General features: G+C 46.6%; 1 protein-coding gene across 3 annotated transcripts in view; it reads right to left on the bottom strand.

Annotated features, from left to right (window-relative positions):
* LOC117751519 (nardilysin-like) overlaps nucleotides 1–15,839 on the bottom strand; it is a 20,844-nt gene extending 5,005 nt beyond the window's left edge. For 2 of the 3 annotated variants that reach the window (XM_034563434.1, XM_034563435.1), the window contains exons 1-21: nucleotides 15,639–15,839; nucleotides 14,810–15,030; nucleotides 14,056–14,299; nucleotides 13,498–13,579; nucleotides 12,772–12,925; nucleotides 11,587–11,660; nucleotides 11,122–11,217; nucleotides 10,817–10,939; nucleotides 9,399–9,456; nucleotides 8,569–8,642; nucleotides 8,362–8,431; nucleotides 5,958–6,035; nucleotides 4,927–5,047; nucleotides 3,977–4,035; nucleotides 3,702–3,756; nucleotides 3,509–3,613; nucleotides 3,079–3,202; nucleotides 1,923–2,009; nucleotides 1,494–1,613; nucleotides 1,350–1,401; nucleotides 35–185 (exon numbers count right to left, since the gene is read on the bottom strand). In XM_034563434.1, the coding sequence (XP_034419325.1) occupies nucleotides 35–185; nucleotides 1,350–1,401; nucleotides 1,494–1,613; nucleotides 1,923–2,009; nucleotides 3,079–3,202; nucleotides 3,509–3,613; nucleotides 3,702–3,756; nucleotides 3,977–4,035; nucleotides 4,927–5,047; nucleotides 5,958–6,035; nucleotides 8,362–8,431; nucleotides 8,569–8,642; nucleotides 9,399–9,456; nucleotides 10,817–10,939; nucleotides 11,122–11,217; nucleotides 11,587–11,660; nucleotides 12,772–12,925; nucleotides 13,498–13,579; nucleotides 14,056–14,299; nucleotides 14,810–15,030; nucleotides 15,639–15,815 (2,325 nt within the window). In that variant the 5' untranslated portion in view covers nucleotides 15,816–15,839. The remainder of the gene's footprint in view (nucleotides 1–34; nucleotides 186–1,349; nucleotides 1,402–1,493; nucleotides 1,614–1,922; nucleotides 2,010–3,078; nucleotides 3,203–3,508; nucleotides 3,614–3,701; nucleotides 3,757–3,976; nucleotides 4,036–4,926; nucleotides 5,048–5,957; nucleotides 6,036–8,361; nucleotides 8,432–8,568; nucleotides 8,643–9,398; nucleotides 9,457–10,816; nucleotides 10,940–11,121; nucleotides 11,218–11,586; nucleotides 11,661–12,771; nucleotides 12,926–13,497; nucleotides 13,580–14,055; nucleotides 14,300–14,809; nucleotides 15,031–15,638) is intronic. The other variant, XM_034563436.1, reaches the window with a different exon arrangement.
* Between the last annotated feature and the right edge of the window lie 4,161 nt (nucleotides 15,840–20,000).

Here is a 20,000-nt window from a genome sequence, read left to right as displayed (position 1 = left end):
TGTGTGTGTGTGTGTGTTCTCCAGATTGACTCACGGGCAGCTTGTGGTTGAACCCTTTGACCTTGATGACCAGGCCGTGCTCGCCGGCCCCCAGTTTGTACTCCAGCTGGGCCACCTCGGCCTCGTAAGCCGGCCCGGCCAGGTTGTGGCCCAGGATGTTGACCATCAGGTCAAACAGGACCACACTGGAGGGGAGGGAAGGAAGGAAGGGAAGGAAGGGAAGGAGGGAAGGAAGGGAGGGAGGAAAGAAAGAAACGAGGTGAGAAGAGTGAGATACAGAAGGAAGGAAGGAAACGAGGTGAGATGGGTTAGATACAGGGGGAAGGAAAGAAGGAAATGAGGTGAGAAGAGTGAGATACAGGGGGAGGGAAGGAAGGGAGGGAAGGAAGGAAGGGAGGAAACGAGGTGAGTAGAGTGAGATACAGAAGGAAGGAAGGAAACAAGGTGAGAAGAGTGAGATACAGAAGGAAAGAAGGAAATGAGGTGAGAAGAGTGAGATACAGGGGGAGGGAAGGAAGGGAGGGAAGGAAGGAAGGGAGGAAACGAGGTGAGTAGAGTGAGATACAGAAGGAAGGAAGGAAACGAGGTGAGATGGGTTAGATACAGGGGGAAGGAAAGAAGGAAATGAGGTGAGAAGAGTGAGATACAGGGGGAGGGAAGGAAGGGAGGGAAGGAAGGAAGGGAGGAAACGAGGTGAGTAGAGTGAGATACAGAAGGAAGGAAGGAAACGAGGTGAGATACAGGGGGAAGGAAGGAAGGAAACGAGGTGAGAAGGGTGAGATACAGGGGGAAGGAAAGAAGGAAATGAGGTGAGAAGAGTGAGATACAGGGGGAGGGAATGAAGGGAAGGAAGGAAGGGAGGAAACGAGGTGAGTAGAGTGAGATACAGAAGGAAGGAAGGAAACGAGGTGAGATACAGGGGGAAGGAAGGAAGGAAACGAGGTGAGAAGGGTGAGATACAGGGGGAAGGAAAGAAGGAAATGAGGTGAGAAGAGTGAGATACAGGGGGAGGGAATGAAGGGAGGGAGGTAAGGAAGGGAGGAAGGGAGGGATGAAACAAGGTGAGAAGAGTGAGATACAGGGGGAGGGAAGGAAGGGAGGGAGAGAAGGAAGGGAGGTGAGAAGAGTGAGATACAGAAGGAAGTAAGGAAACAAGGTGAGATGGAGAGAAAGAAAGAAAGAATAGAGTAAGGGAAGAAAGGAGGAGGCAACAAAAAAGGATTGAAGTAATAAAAGGAAAAAAGGGATTTAATTTTAGGAGCAGAGAGAGATAAAAAAAAAAAAGTTAATTAGCGTAAAAGCTAAAAACAAACCATATGTCTTTATTCGTTATTTGAGCCTGAACTTACTTCTTAGCAGATTTCTGGATTAAAGGAGAGATCAAGTGGAATCGGATGTAGGCTGCAGAGAGAAAAAGAGGACAAAACGAGTGTCAACGTACGTGCACACACACACACACACAGACACACACACACACACACACACACACACACCTTTAGGGATCTTGAACGTGTTGTCCTTCTTGTACCACAGGCAGCCCGTGTCGCTGTCGGCGATCCGGAGAGGAAACTCGGTGTCGGGGCAGTCGGACGGCTTAAGGCTGAAGTCAGTGGCTGAAAACGTGCACGATAAACAAATAGAAAAGTTCAGCATACGAGTGGGAGTCATGGCAACGTGGTGCATCACCACCAACATGTATAAAGCCCGAATATATATATATATATATATATATATATATATATATATATATATATATATATATATATATATATATATATAGGCTTTAAAATCTCCAAGAGGCCCAGCCAGACCAAGAAGGCTCCGATCCTCTCGGTCCGATCAATACATCCGATCGATACATCTGATCGATACATTTGTTGCACATTATTGGACACCGAAGTGCACGAAGTCGAGTTGCCCACCGATGAACTTGTTTTCAGCCGGGAGCGAGAGGTCGTCGTTGAGCTGCAGGTTCCCCGTCCACTGCTCCATCCACTGCTGCTGGACGTCTGACGACGGGAGAACGTTAGCCGTTAGCACGTAGCATTAAAACAACAAACATACATCCATTAAAACAACAAACACACATCCATTAAAACAACAAACACACATTAAAACAACAAACACACATCCATTAAAACAACAAACACACATCCATTAAAACAACAAACACACATTAAAACAACAAACACACATCCATTAAAACAACAAACACACATCCATTAAAATAAACATACATCCATTAAAACAACAAACACACATCCATTAAAACAACAAACACACATTAAAACAACAAACACACATCCATTAAAACAACAAACACACATCCATTAAAACAACAAACACACATTAAAACAACAAACACACATCCATTAAAACAACAAACACACATCCATTAAAACAACAAACACACATCCATTAAAACAACAAACATACGTCCATTAAAACAACAAACACACGTCCATTAAAACAACAAACACACATCCATTAAAACAACAAACACACGTCCATTAAAACAACAACCACACATCCATTAAAACAACAAACATACATCCATTAAAACAACAAACAAACATCCATTAAAACAACAAACATCCATCCATTAAAACAACAAACAAACATCCATTAAAACAACAAACATACATCCATTAAAACAATAAACAAACATCCATTAAAACAACAAACACACATACATTAAAACAACAAACATACATCCATTAACAGCATTAAAATAAACATGTGGACTTAAGATTTATGTTTGGAAAAAACGAGTGAAAATATTGGTTTTCATGCATTTTTTAAATTATATTCCAACTCTATTGTTCTCCATCTAAAAAGAGATGAATGCTGGCACGTCTGCTGCCGGTTGGCTGATTTATATCAGCTTGAATATCACGACGACACGAGGGGGAAAAGGACAATGAAAAGACTACAATGTGGGAAGGAGCCGTTACACCGGTGGGTGAGTGCGCGCGCGCGCACACACACACACACACACACACACACACACACACACACACACACACACACACACACACACACACACACACACACACACACAGACACAGAAACACACACCCTCAACGCTGTATTGTGTGCCGAACCACTTCTCCCTGAGGGGACACTGGCCTTCGTGTTCTGGTGACAACAGCATCAGGTTGGCTCTCTCAGGGGTGAGGAGGGACAGAGCTCCACTGATCACCTGCACACACACACACACACACACACACACACACACACACACACACACACCCACACAAAGTCAACTAAAGTTTCCTCCCCTTTATTCTAAATTACTTGTTTACGTGAAAACTATTTCAGCTGTCAATCACAGTACGAAGTCGTCGTCATCACAGAGAAATATGCAAAAGCCACAATTAGACCGTAACGTTTGATGTAAAAACAGAAGAGTGCACATGAAAAGGTGTCGATCATCCGACCCGTTTCGTTAACGTCTCCATCTAAAGAAAAGGAAATATAAAGATGATAAAAACCCTGAACGACTCACTTCTGGGTCGAACTCAAACATCAGCTGATCCCCCGTGAGGAGGTCTTCTTTGGGGAACAGCTGCATGTTCTCACAGAGGTCCTCCACGTACTCTAAAGGGTCGATCTGCCGAAGGAGGAACGGAACCGTTCTCACCGGTTAACATAAAAAACAAAACACACAATGTTAAATATTAAAATATCGGGGTTCTCACCTGCTCCTGATAGTGAAACTCATTCGCTTCAATCTTCTGAATCTCCTCGTATACTCTGAAGGCACCGACAAACAATATGGAAATATTACCTCCACGCACGGAACGTCAACGTCTCATTAAAATAAATGGAAAATAAACAAGGTATTCATTAAGAAATGAGCGGCATAAACTACTTCATACACTAAAATAATAAAAACAACAGAATATGAAAGTTCTGTTTGAGTGTGTTGTGATATATTGTGTGTGTGTGTGTGCGTGTGTGTGTGTGTGCGTGCCTTTGCTGCGGTCCGAGTGTCTGCAGCATCTTCAGGTACTGGAACACCAGGTGAGTCACCTGTGGAGGACAGAAGAGACGTTGTAACTTTGCCACACAATCATTTTCCCGGTAAAATTATTGCAATCAACTCTTTTTCTCCCCCAAAATAAAAACAAAAGATGGACGTCGGGTTCAAAAAGAACGAGCTGCGCCGATTATTTAAATCCTAAAATAGAAATGAACGTTGTAATTCGAGGGCATAAATCAAAATGTGAATAAAAAAAAAGAGTAATAATCGTCAACAGAGGAGGAAAACCTACCGACGTTTCCTCACGTGTGATTTGTTCTCCGGCAACAGCAGAACACACACACACACACACACACACACACACACACACACAGACACACACTCGAGAGCACACTTATGCACATTTTAGTGCAGCAGTAATGTGTGTGTAACTCAAAATAATGCGTTAATGTGCTCTAGTCGGATAATATCACAGGATATAAAACTACAATATTATGTTGATCATTTACACACACACACACACACACACACACACACACACACACACACACACACACAATTCTTTTCTTTTTTAAGCATACTTCTCCAGATGAAGCATCTCTTTTAGGTTTTATTTTACATCCCTTACAAAATTACGACGGCTCGTTTTAATGTTCACGTCTCCCAGAAGCACCTTCACGTGTAAATCAAGCTTTTTATTATTTATTTTCAGGATCAACTAGCACACACTTTGCATTTTTTATTTACAAGGACTACGGGATTCATAATTTTTTAAGAAAGAAAAGAAAAGCCCATAAGAACTCAATGTTTAATGGAGGCCGGCACTGTCAACAAACAGCATCATCAAGGCCACACACACACACACACACACACCTGACATTTTGATGTAAAAACAAGTAACAAAGGAAAAGAGGGCGGAGCCAAAAAGAGATTCTCTTTACCTCGTAGAAGTTTTGGAAGCCCACGTCCGTGAGCGTGATGGAGATGGAGAAGATGGAGTAGGTGGTGTTCTGGTCGAAGCCGGTTTCACTGTTCCCTCCGAACAGAGCCAGGGCCCAGCACCTAAAAAAAGGTCGTAAGCGGCAACAATGAACTCGCGCGTTTTGAGCGTACGCCGCCACTTCGCCGACCCCCCCGGATCGAAGACACGTCACCTCCGTTACGCATTCGCAGTCTTTCATTCATTAAAAAAAAAAAAGAAGGCGCAGCGACAAAGAGACGTGCATTTCGTCTGCTTTGAACAGGTTCTCGCGGTACGATGACGCACTCCGACGGTTAGGAGAAGATATTATAAGAATAAAGAGCTTCATCATCCCGCGCCGACATGAACTGAAACCAGCAGTCGACATTATTCATTCAGTTGTATAATAAATGCACTAAAAACACACAAAGAAATGTCGGTAGTGTGCTTTAAACTTTATAAAAATCCATCCGACCTTTCCATTATTTCACTGCAGGGGAAAACAACGGCCCCAATTTAAAAAAAAAAAAAACAGCCTCTTTGTCCTCAATAAAAAAAAAAACTACTGGCTCGACTGGGAATTCAAAACCTTGAGTACACACTCAAAATCTCACCGTCGTCATTTATAAACAATTGAAAAAAATAGCACACACACGATAAATAGAAATATTCCATCCAAACCCTTCGCCCCCCCCCCCCCCCCCTTGTCCCCCGAGTGGTTGCCCGTGGTGAGAGGGACCGTTAGTGGGGCTCTTGGCGTCGCCACTTAGCGACGAGAGGCTGACAAAACGCTCCTCGCACGACCGGAACGGGAACGCGTCGAGTAGGCGAATGTGCAACAGTTTGAAGATCGGGGCTAGAACACTCGGGGCCTCGCTCGGAGCTTGAAAAGAAAGAAAAAAAGCTTGTGTGTACCGAGCAAATTGAAGACCTTTTAATTGGTTTTTTTTTTGGAGTGCCCACACAAACACACACACACACACACACACACAAATAGACAATAACACTCACTTCTTTCTGAGCACTGAGAGGATGCTTCCTGTGCCTTCATGGCCAATCAGCCAGGAGATGTAGTGGAGAGGCTTCACTCTGAGGAGGGAGGAACATGAAAAAGGATGAAAAACAAAACAATCACGGCAACAAAACAAACATTGGATCTCTTCGGCGTGTCCGAGTGCGTTTGTGTGAAGAGGCAACGCTCTGGAGAAGGAATACGGCGACACGGGGAAGAAAACTAAAAAACACTTTTGATGAAATGTATTCAGAGGAAAGCATGGACCGCTGTGTGTGGTGTAATTCTGGATTTGTGTGCGCTGTAACGTACATATGGGGTCATGGTCTCTCTATCGTACATATGGGGTCTCTATCGTACATCGTACATACGGGGTCTGTACCGTACATAAGGGGTCTCTACCGTACACCGTACATATGGGGTCTCTATCGTACACATGGGGTCTCTACCGTACACCGTACATATGGGGTCTCTATCGTACACATGGGGTCTCTACCGTACACATAGGGTCTCTACCGTACACACGGGGTCTCTACCGTACACACGGGGTCTCTACCGTACACATAGGGTCTCTACCGTACACACGGGGTCTCTACCGTACACATAGGGTCTCTATCGTACACATGGGGTCTCTACCGTACACATAGGGTCTCTACCGTACACACGGGGTCTCTACCGTACACCGTACATATGGGGTCTCTACCGTACACATGGGGTCTCTATCGTACACATGGGGTCTCTACCGTACACCGTACATATGGGGTCTCTACCATACACACGGGGTCTCTACCATACACACGGGGTCTCTACCGTACACACGGGGTCTCTACCATACACACGGGGTCTCTACCGTACACCGTACATACGGGGTCTCTACCGTACACCGTACATACGGGGTCTGTACCGTACACATGGGGCCTCTACCGTACATATGGGGTCTCTACCGTACACCGTATATATGGGGTCTCTACCATACACATGGGGTCTCTACCGTACACCGTACATACGGGGTCTGTACCGTACACCGTACATACGGGGTCTCTACCGTACACATGGGGTCTCTACCGTACACATGGGGTCTCTACCGTACACCGTACATACGGGGTCTGTACCGTACACCGTACATACGGGGTCTGTACCGTACACACGGGGTCTCTACCGTACACATGGGGTCTCTACCGTACACCGTACATACGGGGTCTGTACCGTACACACGGGGTCTCTACCGTACACATGGGGTCTCTACCGTACACATGGGGTCTCTACCGTACACCGTACATACGGGGTCTGTACCGTACATACGGGGTCTGTACCGTACACACGGGGTCTCTACCGTACACATGGGGTCTCTACCGTACACATGGGGTCTCTACCGTACACCGTACATACGGGGTCTGTACCGTACATATGGGGTCTCTACCGTACACCGTACATACGGGGTCTGTACCGTACATATGGGGTCTCTACCGTACACGTACATACGGGGTCTGTACCGTACATATGGGGTCTCTACCATACACCGTACATACGGGGTCTGTACCGTACACCGTACATATGGGGTCACTACCATACATATGGGGTCTCTACCGTACACCGTACACACGGGGTCTCTACCGTACACCGTACATACGGGGTCTGTACCGTACACCATACATATGGGGTCTGTACCGTACACCGTACATACGGGGTCTGTACCGTACATATGGGGTCTCTACCGTACACGTACATACGGGGTCTGTACCGTACATATGGGGTCTCTACCGTACACCGTACATACGGGGTCTGTACCGTACACCGTACATATGGGGTCACTACCATACATATGGGGTCTCTACCGTACACCGTACACACGGGGTCTCTACCGTACATACGGGGTCTGTACCGTACACCATACATATGGGGTCTGTACCGTACACCGTACATACGGGGTCTGTACCGTACACCGTACATATGGGGTCTCTACCGTACACCGTACATACGGGGTCTGTACCGTACACATGGGGTCTCTACTGTACATATGGGGTCTCTACCGTACACACGGGCTCTCTACCGTTCATACGGGGTCTGTACTTGCGTACCGTGCTGCGAACAGATCGGGTCCGGTCTACATCCAGGACATGGTAAAACCGTACACCCCAGCTCGTTCACTTCGTAGTTTAACTTTATTGAAGAAATTGTACTTGCTTGATTCTTGTTGTTCTGAGTTTGTACTCATGGTTTAATGCACTTATTGTAAGTCTCTTTGGATAAAAGCGTCAGCTAAATGACATGTAATGTAATGTACCGTACATATGGGGTCTCTACCGTACATATGGGGTCTCTACCGTACATATGGGGTCTCTACAGTACATATGGGGTCTCTACCGTACATATGGGGTCTCTACAGTACACACGGGGTCTCACCTGTAGTGTTTCTCCTGGGGGGGGAGGGCCCAGGTGATATTCAAAGCGTGAACTTTTCTCACGGGGACGACTGCAACACACACAAACCGACAGTTAGAGAACCAACACGGCACTTCCTCGACCTCTTTGACCTCTGACCCCCGATTTAAAAAACACATTTCAATGTCAGATCGCTCCGCTACCGGCTCGGTAACTATAGAAACGTACCTCTGTAGAGCCGGTTGAAGGCCGGCGTGTCGAAGGGATCCAGCAGATCAGAAAAATCTGGCTTGGCCCGATCGCTGCAGACCCCCCCAGAAAAAAACCCATAATTATAGAAAACAAAAGAGTCAAATAGAACAATGACAATTAAAAATGTGCCTTTTTATAAATAATTTCTGTTGAGGAAAACAAGAATTACTACGCTGACTATTTTAAATACGAGATAATTGAAACGTTTAAAAGATAACCATTTCAACCAGACTCTGGACTAGACTCCAGACCAGACTCTGGACCAGACATTAGACCAGACGCTTGACCAGACACTAGACTAGACTCTGGACCAGACTCTGGACCAGACTCTGGACCAGACTCTGGACGTGGATGTGCTCCAAAGCTAATGTAAAACAGCACCTGCTCCTCCAGAAACTCCCCACTGTCCACTTTTCAGAGTGATGAAAGTGAATTTAAACTGATCAAGGCGATAAAACACTGGATGAGAGACGTGTTATCAACAGGAGCATGAAGTCCCTGAAGGCAACTGAAAACCACGACGTGGTTTCACATCACAGGCTTGTTATGCACGGCGAAAAAAACCTGCCTCGGGGGACTCGAGAAGCCAATAGAAGTCCTGCAAGAAAAACACTAATCCAGTTTGACTTTAGGGGGAGGAGGAGAAAAAAAATATATAAAAGAATTATCTCTCTTTCAGGTGTTGAAAAGAGCCGAGAGCGACAGAGAGACTTGACATTTACATCTGAAGTCTCAGAGGATTCTTCAGGCTCAATCCACAGCGGCGCCTCGTCCCCGTGACCGAGGGCCTCTCCTCCGGTACTCACTTGTTCGGCACCTTGCTGAAGATCTCCCTCACCCACTTCTCCAGAGTGTCCAGCTTCTCTAAAGGAGGAGGAGGAAGAGGAGGAGCATAAATTAAAGAAGATGGAGTGCGTCTCACTAAATCCGTCTGAAAAGATCACAATTCCTCCGTGAAACAATGCAGTTTTTGGGTGTCGACTACATTTTTAGACCATAAATACCCATAAAAACGGGTCTCTTTTATTAATAATATTATTATTATTATTATAGCTATACCCACAAGTCACCACTTTGTGTTCGTAACACACTGGATGGTACGTACCTGATTTTACGGTTGGTTTCCTATTTAAAATGAATAAAAAGAAGTAGAATAACTCATTAAAACTGCAATTTGATCTTTTACAATGAAGAGAAATCAACGTATTGGAGCAGTAATAGGAGGTTCCAGTAAATCCATTGATGGTCAGAGCCCATTCAAGGAGTCCCATTGCATTCTGTAACTCTATACGCTTGTTTCGTTCACTCTTGCCCGTGTGGGTTTCAGATTACACGCTCAAGGGATTCATATTGTTAAAAATAAAAAGGAGATCCGTGCATGCTTTTGCCTCCCTGTTTACCGAGAGCTCTTCCCCCAGGATATCGACGGCATCGCTGGTGTAAATATATAACGTTGGGATCCGTCTCATGTAAAAAAACTTGTCTTCCTGCAGGCGATCTGCGCTCGAGGAAACACTCCTCCTCGATTGTGATCGAAGGCTCACAGCGTGATGTAGAGAAAAGAAAAAGAGCCAATTATTGACTATATTCTTTAATAAAACGATGCAGCGCAGCGTATATTTTCAGTGTTGAGCTGGAAATGGATACAGAAGTCGCTCTTCTTCAGCGTTTCTGAGAGTTCGTCTTCCTCCAGAAATACACACCGGTGACATTTACGTGGAACAACCGGGACCGAAAAGGCTGAGAAGTAATAAACTTAAAGCTGCCGTAATAAAGCGTTCCAATTATGGCGACTTTACTGTTTTTGGTTTTATTCTTTTACTATGAATATGGCGAACATCTAGTGGATGTCTAAATGTTTCCAACAACTTCTTTATATCAACTTTACAAGGTGATATACGTTTAGAATCAATATATAATATTCATTCAAATATGCATTTCCTCTCAAATTTAGATGATTTTAAATCAGAAGACTAATTTCAACTTAATCAGTTTTCATATTTTCCTTATTAGTTAAATCCTGTAACACTTAAATAGTAATATTAGCCCAGACTAATTATGTTTTAATCCTCCATTAATCTACAGATTGCTTCTTTTTTTTTTCTCTCTCCAATTCATCTGCAGTATGATAACTTTTGAAAACAATTTACATTTCTATCAAAGTGTTAACGAGGCCGGTTCTTTGAAGCGTAACGGAAAAAAAAGAAAACACCGGCCTCCTGACCTTTGGACTGCACGGCCAGCGTCATGTAGTGGGCCGAGTAATGCTTCTTCCAGAAGGCCCGCAGTCGCTTGTACACGTTGATCTTCTTCTTCTTCGGCTCGTGCTTCAGCGTCTGGGCGTTCCCTGGTGCGGCGACAAGGATAAGCAATCGATAAGCAGAGCTACGAGAAAACACTGGAAAGAGGTTTTACAAACGCACGGAGGAAACTTGGCGTCGGTCGGTCCTGTTTGTTATTGCCGAACGTACCAGGAGGAGGCCCCCGTGTGCATTGTGCGTCCCAGCGGCCGCGTTTGTACCAACTCACCCCAGCAGAACTTGCCCATAGGGTGTCCGGGTTTGGCCAAACCGCCGAACAGCATCTCCTTCCTGTGGGAGTCCGACGGCTTCGCCAGCTGGTACTCTGATGCACCCGAAGGAGAGGCAAAAAAAATAATAACAACAACTCCGTTGCAGAATAATTAAAAAACTCAAAAAAAGAACTGATGCCACTTTTAGATATAAAATGAAAGAAATGGAGAGGCAGGTTCCCAAAAATGTCAACGTTTCTTAAATTAACTGTCTCTTAACTTTTAGTTTGTTTTAACTTGTCTTGTGTTTTTTTTGTTTGTAACTATGCGTTTGTCATATGTCTAGGCCAGGTCGCCCTCGAAAAAGAGATTTTTTTTAATCTTAATGGGACACCTGGTTAAATAAAGTTTTTTTTTTTTTAAAACAGCTAAAACATATATGCGTGAGGACTCTGATGGAAAGTTTAAACGCCCGGACTCACCGCTGTCGACGGCCTCCACCTCCCGATCGATGGCGTCACGGATCATCAGGGGGCAGATGAAGAACTGAGCCCACCTGAGAGGACAAAGAGGCTATGAATCAGGGGCGGTAAGCCAACCGGAGAGGAAGGACACAATCAGATGTAGACCGATCCGGAGACAACAGCGGGACTGAGCGGAGGCTTACGGAGCCCGTTAGCTTACGGAGCCCGTTAGCTTACGCCTGAAACCTGCGTTACATTGAGTCCTACGACTCATCGGATCGGGAGACGTCTTTTTATTCATACTTTATGTTGCTAGGCATCGGCAAACATGCAGAAATCACAGCTGTCAAATGTGAGCAAAATAAAAGCGTGCAATAAAGTACGATAACATTTTTTTTAAAAGAGTCAGCAAAGTCTGTAAATTAACACGTGTCTCAAGTTATACCGTTAAAATTGTTGACGACTAACTGACCAAGCTAACGTTAGCTTGCTAATGCCCTTTTAGTAAAAGAAAAAAAGAGTCTGCACTAGCAAGCTAACATTAGCAATAGCAAGCTAACGTTAGCTTGCTAATGCCCTTTTAGTTAAAGAAAAAAAGAGTCTGCACTAGCAAGCTCACATTTCTCAAAAAAACACGACAAATATGCCTCAAATTATAAAACATAAGCTATGTTAGCTTAAATTAACATTTTGATAAATATCAAATATTTATTTATGTATGCATAAATTAAAAATCCTCCCCACATTTACATTTTAAAAAAAAGGGTGTTTTCCTCCCTAAAACATCTGAATTCTGCCCCATCCACCATCTTTAACCTCTTCCCGTTCCAGTAATACATCACTGCACGTTTGAACTGTGGGAGGAAGCCATGCGGGAGGGGCTGTCCGGCCCGGGAATCGAAACCCCCAGGGGCTGGTTTGAACCCTGGTTTCAGGTCATTTGGACACTTTGGGATGAATTTACATAAAGCTGCTGCATCTCGGGTCCGCCGATGACCAACAGAGTAAAAGTTAAAAAAAACAGGACGCCGTGTTTTCCCTGTATAACAATAACCGTTTTTTTTATTTTTTATTATTTACTTTCTCCTTTTCTTATTCCTGCGTTTTGTTGTTCATCTGAAAACAACAAGATGGTTACCTCAAGATGTGTGTTTGTTGTTTTTTTTATAAATAAATAAACAAAGCGCTCGGGTCCTCCCTCACCTGTCGAGAGCCTCTTTGAAGCTCTTCCTCTGGACGTCAAACTGGAAGACGGTCCTCTCGCAGTCGGTGGAGGCGTTGTCGCTGCCGCCGTGCTTCTTGAGGAACGCATCAAAGCCGTTTTCTGAGGGGTACTTCTCGCTGCCCATGAACACCACTGGGACACAACGAGGGGGGAGGGGGGTAAATAAATAAATAAATGGGATAGTTCTCGGTTGTGGTTCTGCATTCATGTGGGAAGCCGCCCAAACAGACACGGCATTTATATCAGAACTTGATAGTATTTTTCTTTTCTTTTTTACATTTTGTGTCGACGGGTTTTGAAGATAAAAAAAGAATGAATAAACAATTCTGTTCCCTCACATCAGGGAGCGGACACATCATATTGATCTGGAAATACGTTGCATTTCAAGAAGGGGAAAAAAACTTTTTAAGTTCCAACCCATTCTTTGTTGCTCGGTGAAAGGCATTCTGGGAAATTTTAGTGATTATTAACTGAAGTCAAAAGTAGACAAAACAGGTTAAGGAAAAGAGGGCACACTGAATAATTTAAAATAACAAAACAAAAAAGAAAAATGCATAAAATATGGTTCCTGAGGCTCCACCCCAACACACATTAAAGTTGCAAGGGAGCGTTTCGATTGTTTTCAACGTGCCGACTTTGAGGGCAAATCAACCCTTAACCAAGCAAAGTTGAGAATGTATTTTAAATTTTTATTGATTACTCACTGTGCTCCAGAAAGTGAGCGAGCCCGGGGAGGTCACTTGGGTCGCTGAAGCTGCCTACGCCGACACACAGCGCTGCTGCAGACTGATAAACACACACACACACAAAATCGAGTCATGTTTGAGTTTGGCAATTAACTTAAATTATAATTCTAGTGATAATTAAGCGTGATATAGATAACTCCTCTGTGCCTTAGGCCCTAGTTGTGGATTATAAATGATTAAAACCACACAACCAGGGGCACCGATGTTTATTTTGACTGATTCCCAAATACACCGTCCTGCTACTGTGAACACTTACACCAAATAAACCAGCTAACACACAAATGCTTTTAAATGGTTAATATATGTATACTTTAAGTAGCTCGAGCTCTGCATGTGTGGAGGTTTTAAAGTGTTTTTTAAAAAAAAGTGTGTATTTAACAATGCTATAAATAGTTTACACTCTTGCATGAATCTGCATATCTTATCGTCTTTGGTTTGCAAATTAAAAGTTTGTTGTCTAGTCTCGATATTAAACACTTCCCGGTTTAATATAGTATAATATAATATAATATATACCTGTTTCTCTGCATTTTTCTTCTTTTTCCCCTCGTCGTCGTCGTCTTCATCATCATCATCGCTGCCCCTCCCGTAGTCATCGTCGTCCTCTTCCTCGGACTCCTCCTCAGTTTCATCTCCAGATTCATCGTCGTCCTCCTCTTCCTCTTCCTCCTCCTCTCCGTCGTCCTCCTCCTCGTCCTCAGCTGGACCGCTGTAGTCCGAGATGAGCAGAGCTCGCAGGCCGTTGTCCAGCACCACGTACCTGGAGGGAGAAAGGTTAAAAAAAAAAAAAAGGTGAAACGGCAAAGAAAGTGTTGTTTCATTGAGAATTACAACATGCATTGTTTTTGTTGTTGTACTTTGAAAAACAGGCTGTTAAATCAGACTGCATCTCGTGCCCTGCGAGACTCTCTTTCTATGCTTTCTCACAGCTAATGTCTGTCTGTGTGTGTGTGTGTGGGTGTGTGTGTGTGTCCCATCGTGCCATCAAACTCCAATAAAACTGAACTGCTGGAAGAGAAGCGCGGTATTATTTTTAATTTTATTGGGAGATCTGGGTTAGTGGATCTGGGTCATTTCCTCCAGTTTTTTTTTTTTTTTTTTCACGTTCATGAATATGAGGAAAATAAGCATCCTCGCATTGTGTATCATCGCACAAAGAATCATATACATAATAGTGGCGGAGAATAAAGTACCAAAACAGAGGAAGATGGACGTCATGTAACGGGGCTACGATGCAGTGCACCATTTAAATACTTGAATGTGGATGTACCTGTACTGTTTGGGGTCACTGGGGGACTTGATGATCTCTTGGTCTCCAACATTGTTCTCTCCTCCTCCTGCTGCTGCTGCTGCTGCTGCTGCTTCCTGGCACTCCACCGGGTCTGCAGCCTCTGCTGGGGGTCCACCTTGGACCGAGCCCGAGGACTCAGACGCCGGTGCGGTTCTGGATTTCTTTGTCTGCGTCATCCTCGGCACTTTTGGCACTGCGGGCTGACAAGCAATGGGGGGAAGGGTGGGGGGGGGGGAAGGGTGGGGGGGGGAGAGAGACAGTAAAACAACTGCACGGGTCGCCGCTAACACGTGTCGCTCTGTTCGGGCGAACATGAGCGGTGCGGAATGCAGAGTGTCGCGAAACGAAAAGCTCAGAGACCAATGGGACAGAAACAAACGGCCGAGTAACCAAATACACCCCCCCACCCCCTCTGTGGACGAGGCCTATAGGTTTGAACCCGAACACACACACACACACACACACACACACACACACACACACACACACACGCCAGCCAGGGGGACACAATAAAGCTATTCACACAGGCTGTCTGGTGGTTTCGACCTATTCAGCTGGGTGTCAGCTAAAATGCGACCCAGCCCGACCAGCCTGACCCCCTAAACCCCGGAACCTCCTCTCACGTGAACCGCAGGACTCGACACGGCGACACGGGCGTGCAGGAAGAAGCACGATACTAACAAATAAAACGAGTTTACATTTACACACACACACACACACACACACGCACACACACACAGAGAGAAAAGATAAACATGCGTGCGCCACGGGCTAATAATGAGAATAACGTGACGTCAGCATGTCTCACATGTTCTTTGGACCGGTTCGAGTTCAAAGTCGGTTCCGAGGCGACGCCGAAGCGAAACTTTTTAAAACAGTGAGTTGGTGAAGCCGGGCGCGAGGCGACAATGTAGCCCCCCGTACCTTCCTCCCTGTTGACAGTGGAAACGGAGAGGGGGGGGGGGGGGGGGGGGGGCCTCGGCATGCGGCTCCACAACAACCAGCGCTCCGATTCGCTGAGAAGATTCGGGCCGCTTCCTGTGTACGCCGCCGTCTGATTGGCTGTAGCGGGGCGGGGGGGGGGGGCGTGGTTTTGAATGCCGACACGTGGGGCGAGCGTGCTTTACAAAAGTCCCGTGGATGTGGCTGCAGGAGGAAGCAAGCGCGTGGCCACCTGGATGCCACCCGGCAGCTGCTCGCCATCTGTTTGTGATTATGACTGCTAGAGTTGAGGATGTTCAACCGACCACTTGTCATAGCCAGTAAATGTCTGTTTTTATATCTCCTTAGCCAGTATAACCAGTCTGTGGTGAATTGTCTTGTCAGCCACACACACACGCACACGCACACGCACACACACACACGCACACGCACACACGTCTCCTCATGCACCTGAACGAGGCTGCAAACAGGGGTGATGGGTTTAGGGCCCGCTAGGTGGCAGGCATAGGCCACGAGGGGGATGGTTGCTGGGCTCGTTTAAAACACCTTGATCCTCGAGGACGGCCTGAGATTCAGATGCTTTCACACACACAGACACACACACACACACACACACACGTGGTCCTAAAAGGCCTACCATACAAACCCCCCCCCCCCCCCCCCTATTCTTCTCACAGAATTTCTAAGAATTCATCATTTTTAATGATGCTCTTGAAATCAAAAGTGCAAAAAACCCAGAAAATCTTCTTTAAAAAAAAAAAAAAAAAAAGAGAACAGAAATTGGATAAACCTCTTTCAGTAAGCATAGAGATGCACCTTTATTAAAGCTTATATTGATTGATGATATCGCCTCGTAAATTACAGTAATATACCGTACAGTCGTGCCTCAAAAAACCTTCGATAGAGCCGCCATGTCAAACAGTCAAAAACAAAGTCTTATCATGAATGAGCCACATTGACATTTGTCCAATGCCCTTCCTGCAGCCTGTGCAGCGCGTTGGCATTTCACCCCTCCACCGTGCCAACATGTCCTCCTCACCAACTCCCCCCCCCCCCTCCCCTCTCTCTCTCTCTCTCTCTCTCTCTCTCTCTGTGTCTCTCCATCTGAAGCCAATCTGATTTTGCCCCTGGGCCTCTGTCGGCAGAAAAAAGGTGATAAACACCGCAACCATGACAACCGGCGAGCCAGACACACGCCCGCAGTTCCCGTATCCGTAATGATGGGCTCTCACTTGGCATCCTCTCCTCCTTTAATCCATCAAGTCTCCACCTGAGCTAACGCTGAGACACTCGGCCGGCGTGCTTCACTCTCGGGCTCGATGGCGGATCTGTCAACGCCGTTGTCGTGGATCCGTCAACGCCATTGATACGCATGTCGAAAGATCCACATTGCAACCTCCCACATTGCTTAAAACAGAGCTCCATTCGTCACTGAATACATATTCCCCCTCGGCCTGAATTCAAATTAACAAGAATGTTATTGTGTAATATTGATTCCTCTGAGCAGCCGGACCCGATAAAAATGAAAGTATACTGAGCGGATTCTCACAAATACACCCTATTGATCACTGAAGGAGCCCCCCCCCCCCCCCTGGTGAGAACACTACGGGTGGTGTTTTCAGAGCAAAGTTCTTCCACCAGGTCGGGTGCAAGTATATATATAATAACGAAGATATAAGCAGCCTATTAGAAGCCGCGTGAAAGTGCCTTTACAAGCGTCACCGCCGTGCACGCGCCTCACCGCCGTGCACGCGCCTCACCGCCGTGCACGCGCCTCACCGCCGTGCACGTGGGTGGGAACTCTCGGGGCCAGAATCGATCAGTCAGGCCCCACCCCCCCCTCCTCCATTTTAAGGCCTTGTCATGGTCGGGTATACATTGTATTAGCGCCGCTGCAATGTGAGCCCCCCCCCCCCCCCCCCCCCCTTTGCTTTTGTGGCCCTCTCTATGACCGAGCACCCAAATGGGAGTTCAGATTGGGCACCCCAGGCCTCCCCGGGAAATAAAAAATGTAGAAAGCAGCCGGCTGAATCGTTGGTATTGTGGATTTTGCCCCCCCCCCCCCCCCTCCCCTCCCTCAGCTGCAGCGACGAGTCTTTACCTTGAGATTCCAAGGGGGCAAGGTTCCCACAGCAACCGATTTCAAGATTTGATTAATTAGCTCAACGGCGTGTATATGTGTGTGTGTGTATGTGTGTGTGTGTGTGTGTGTTGCATGGCTCTCTGTATGTGGTATGCGTGTGGGAGTCGGCATGTTCTTGTGAGTCACGGTGTATGTGTAGTTATGCTAAATGAGGAGGGGGGAGGGGGGGGTGTCGTATGCCTATACGTGTGTGTGTGTGTTCCTGTGTGTGTTCTGGAGCCTGTGGGTAATCCTGTGAATCACTCCTGTGTTTGCAGCATGCGTGCTCATGTGTGCGTGCGTGCTCATGTGTGCGTGTGTGTGTGTGTGTCAGAGTGTGTTTCATGTCTCCCGGGAGGCTTGTCCTTGCCTGCAGTACTTGTGTGTGAATCAGAGGTGAGTCCTCTGTTGCTGCCCTCTACTTTAATCTGGAGCTAATGACAGAAGCACCTGCCCTCCTGGCCATCCCCCCCCCCCCCATCCCACATATCTAGGCCCCTCTATCTGTTGCCCCTCCCAATTCCCACTTCTCATCGTCTCCCTTTAACTCTCTCCCACAACTGTTTTTTTTCCTTCTTTTCCCTCCTTCCATCCTTCTCTTCCTTGCTCTCTTGTTTCCTTTCCTTCCCACAGAGTGTATAGGACGCCCTTTGGCCGCCTCTCTCCGACGGGAGACCGGGGAACAGTGCAGCAGGGGCATCAAAAGAAACCCCCAAAACAAGCTTTAAGGAGCTTTTAAACAAACGTTCCCACTAGAGGGCCTTTGCTCATGTACTCGAGTCTTGAGTGTGAGTGTGTGTGTGTGTGTGTGCGTGTGTGTGTGCGTGTGTGTGTGCAATCACGCATGTAAGGCAGTCCTGATGGACGTCTCGGTGAACGAGAGCATAATTGTAAGAGAGTTGCTGACCGTTTCCCAGCAAAATGTGTCCAAAGTGGGAAAAAAGAAGAAGGGGGGGGGGGGGGGGGGGGGGGGGGGGGGGGGGGGGGGGGGGGGGGGGGGGGGGGGGGGGGGGGGGGGGGGGGAGAGTAAAAACAAAAAAAAGGGGGAAGAAATCAAAGAGAGAATGGTCTGAATTGACAAGAGGCCCACATGAGAATCAAAAAGTGGGAAAGCAAAGAGGGTAGAAGAGGGAGCGAGGAGGGTATCGGGAGCGATGTAGGAGAACTCTTGAGTATGATCTGACGGAAATAATTCAGATGAGAGAAAAAGGCTTTGGAGAGAGAGAGAGAGAGAGAGAGAGAGAGAGAGAGAGAGAGAGAGAGAGAGAGAGAGAGAGAGAGAAAGCGGAGGAGGAAGAAAGGAGGAAGTGGCTGAAGGGAAACAGCATGAATCCCCATCCATTTCAGCACTGGACAGCTCCACCGACAGACAGCGTGCACTAGGCCAGTATAAATAGATCCCCTACTTTAGAGGCGCGTCAACACTCCCAAAAAAAACCCAGTTGCTTTATGTCCGTCCCCCCCGCCCCCCCCCCCCCCCCCCCCCCCCCCCCCCCCCCAGAGAAAAGGCAGGTATCTGATGGTGCCTGATAACCATCTCCTCCCAGTTTGTTTTCTTAATTTACGGAGCCTCCGCGGTTCAACAGCAACACTACACCGTTGTCTCCCCCCCCCCCCCCCCCAGATTCTCCGTCACGGGCCATCGTTACACTCTTGAAGAAGGAGAAGATACAGCCTTCGGGTCTGTGGAGCTCCACCAATCACAACAGCTCGGTGCCAAATAAAAACAACCCTTTATTTATACACATCAGCTTGCACCCCCCCCCTTTGCATCTTGAAAGACGACTTATAGATACGCGTGCATGAGTCTGTTGGAGCACGTGTGCATGCACAGGCCCGGCATCGGCACCGGGGCCTGCTTCCATTGCAAAGCATTAAGGAGCCATTGTGGGGAAGCCGTAATGCAGCCTAATGCACCTGAGAGCCCTGCAATCTATAACCATCATCTACATCTTCCTGATATATTACTGGAACCGTCTCTGTTACTGTTTCAGATAGGCATCTCCAGGGAGAGCTCCCCCCCCCCCCCCCCCCCCCCTTCCACTGCTGCAGGGAGAGGCATGGTGGGAGAGTGAGAGAGGAAGTGTGTGTGTGTGTGTGTGTGTA

The sequence above is a fragment of the Cyclopterus lumpus genome, chromosome 22 (genome assembly GCF_009769545.1).
Source record: "Cyclopterus lumpus isolate fCycLum1 chromosome 22, fCycLum1.pri, whole genome shotgun sequence".
NCBI classification, from domain to species: domain Eukaryota; kingdom Metazoa; phylum Chordata; class Actinopteri; order Perciformes; family Cyclopteridae; genus Cyclopterus; species Cyclopterus lumpus.
The sequence above is the reverse complement of the archived record's forward strand: the minus strand, read 5'-3'. Positions and strand labels throughout refer to the sequence as shown.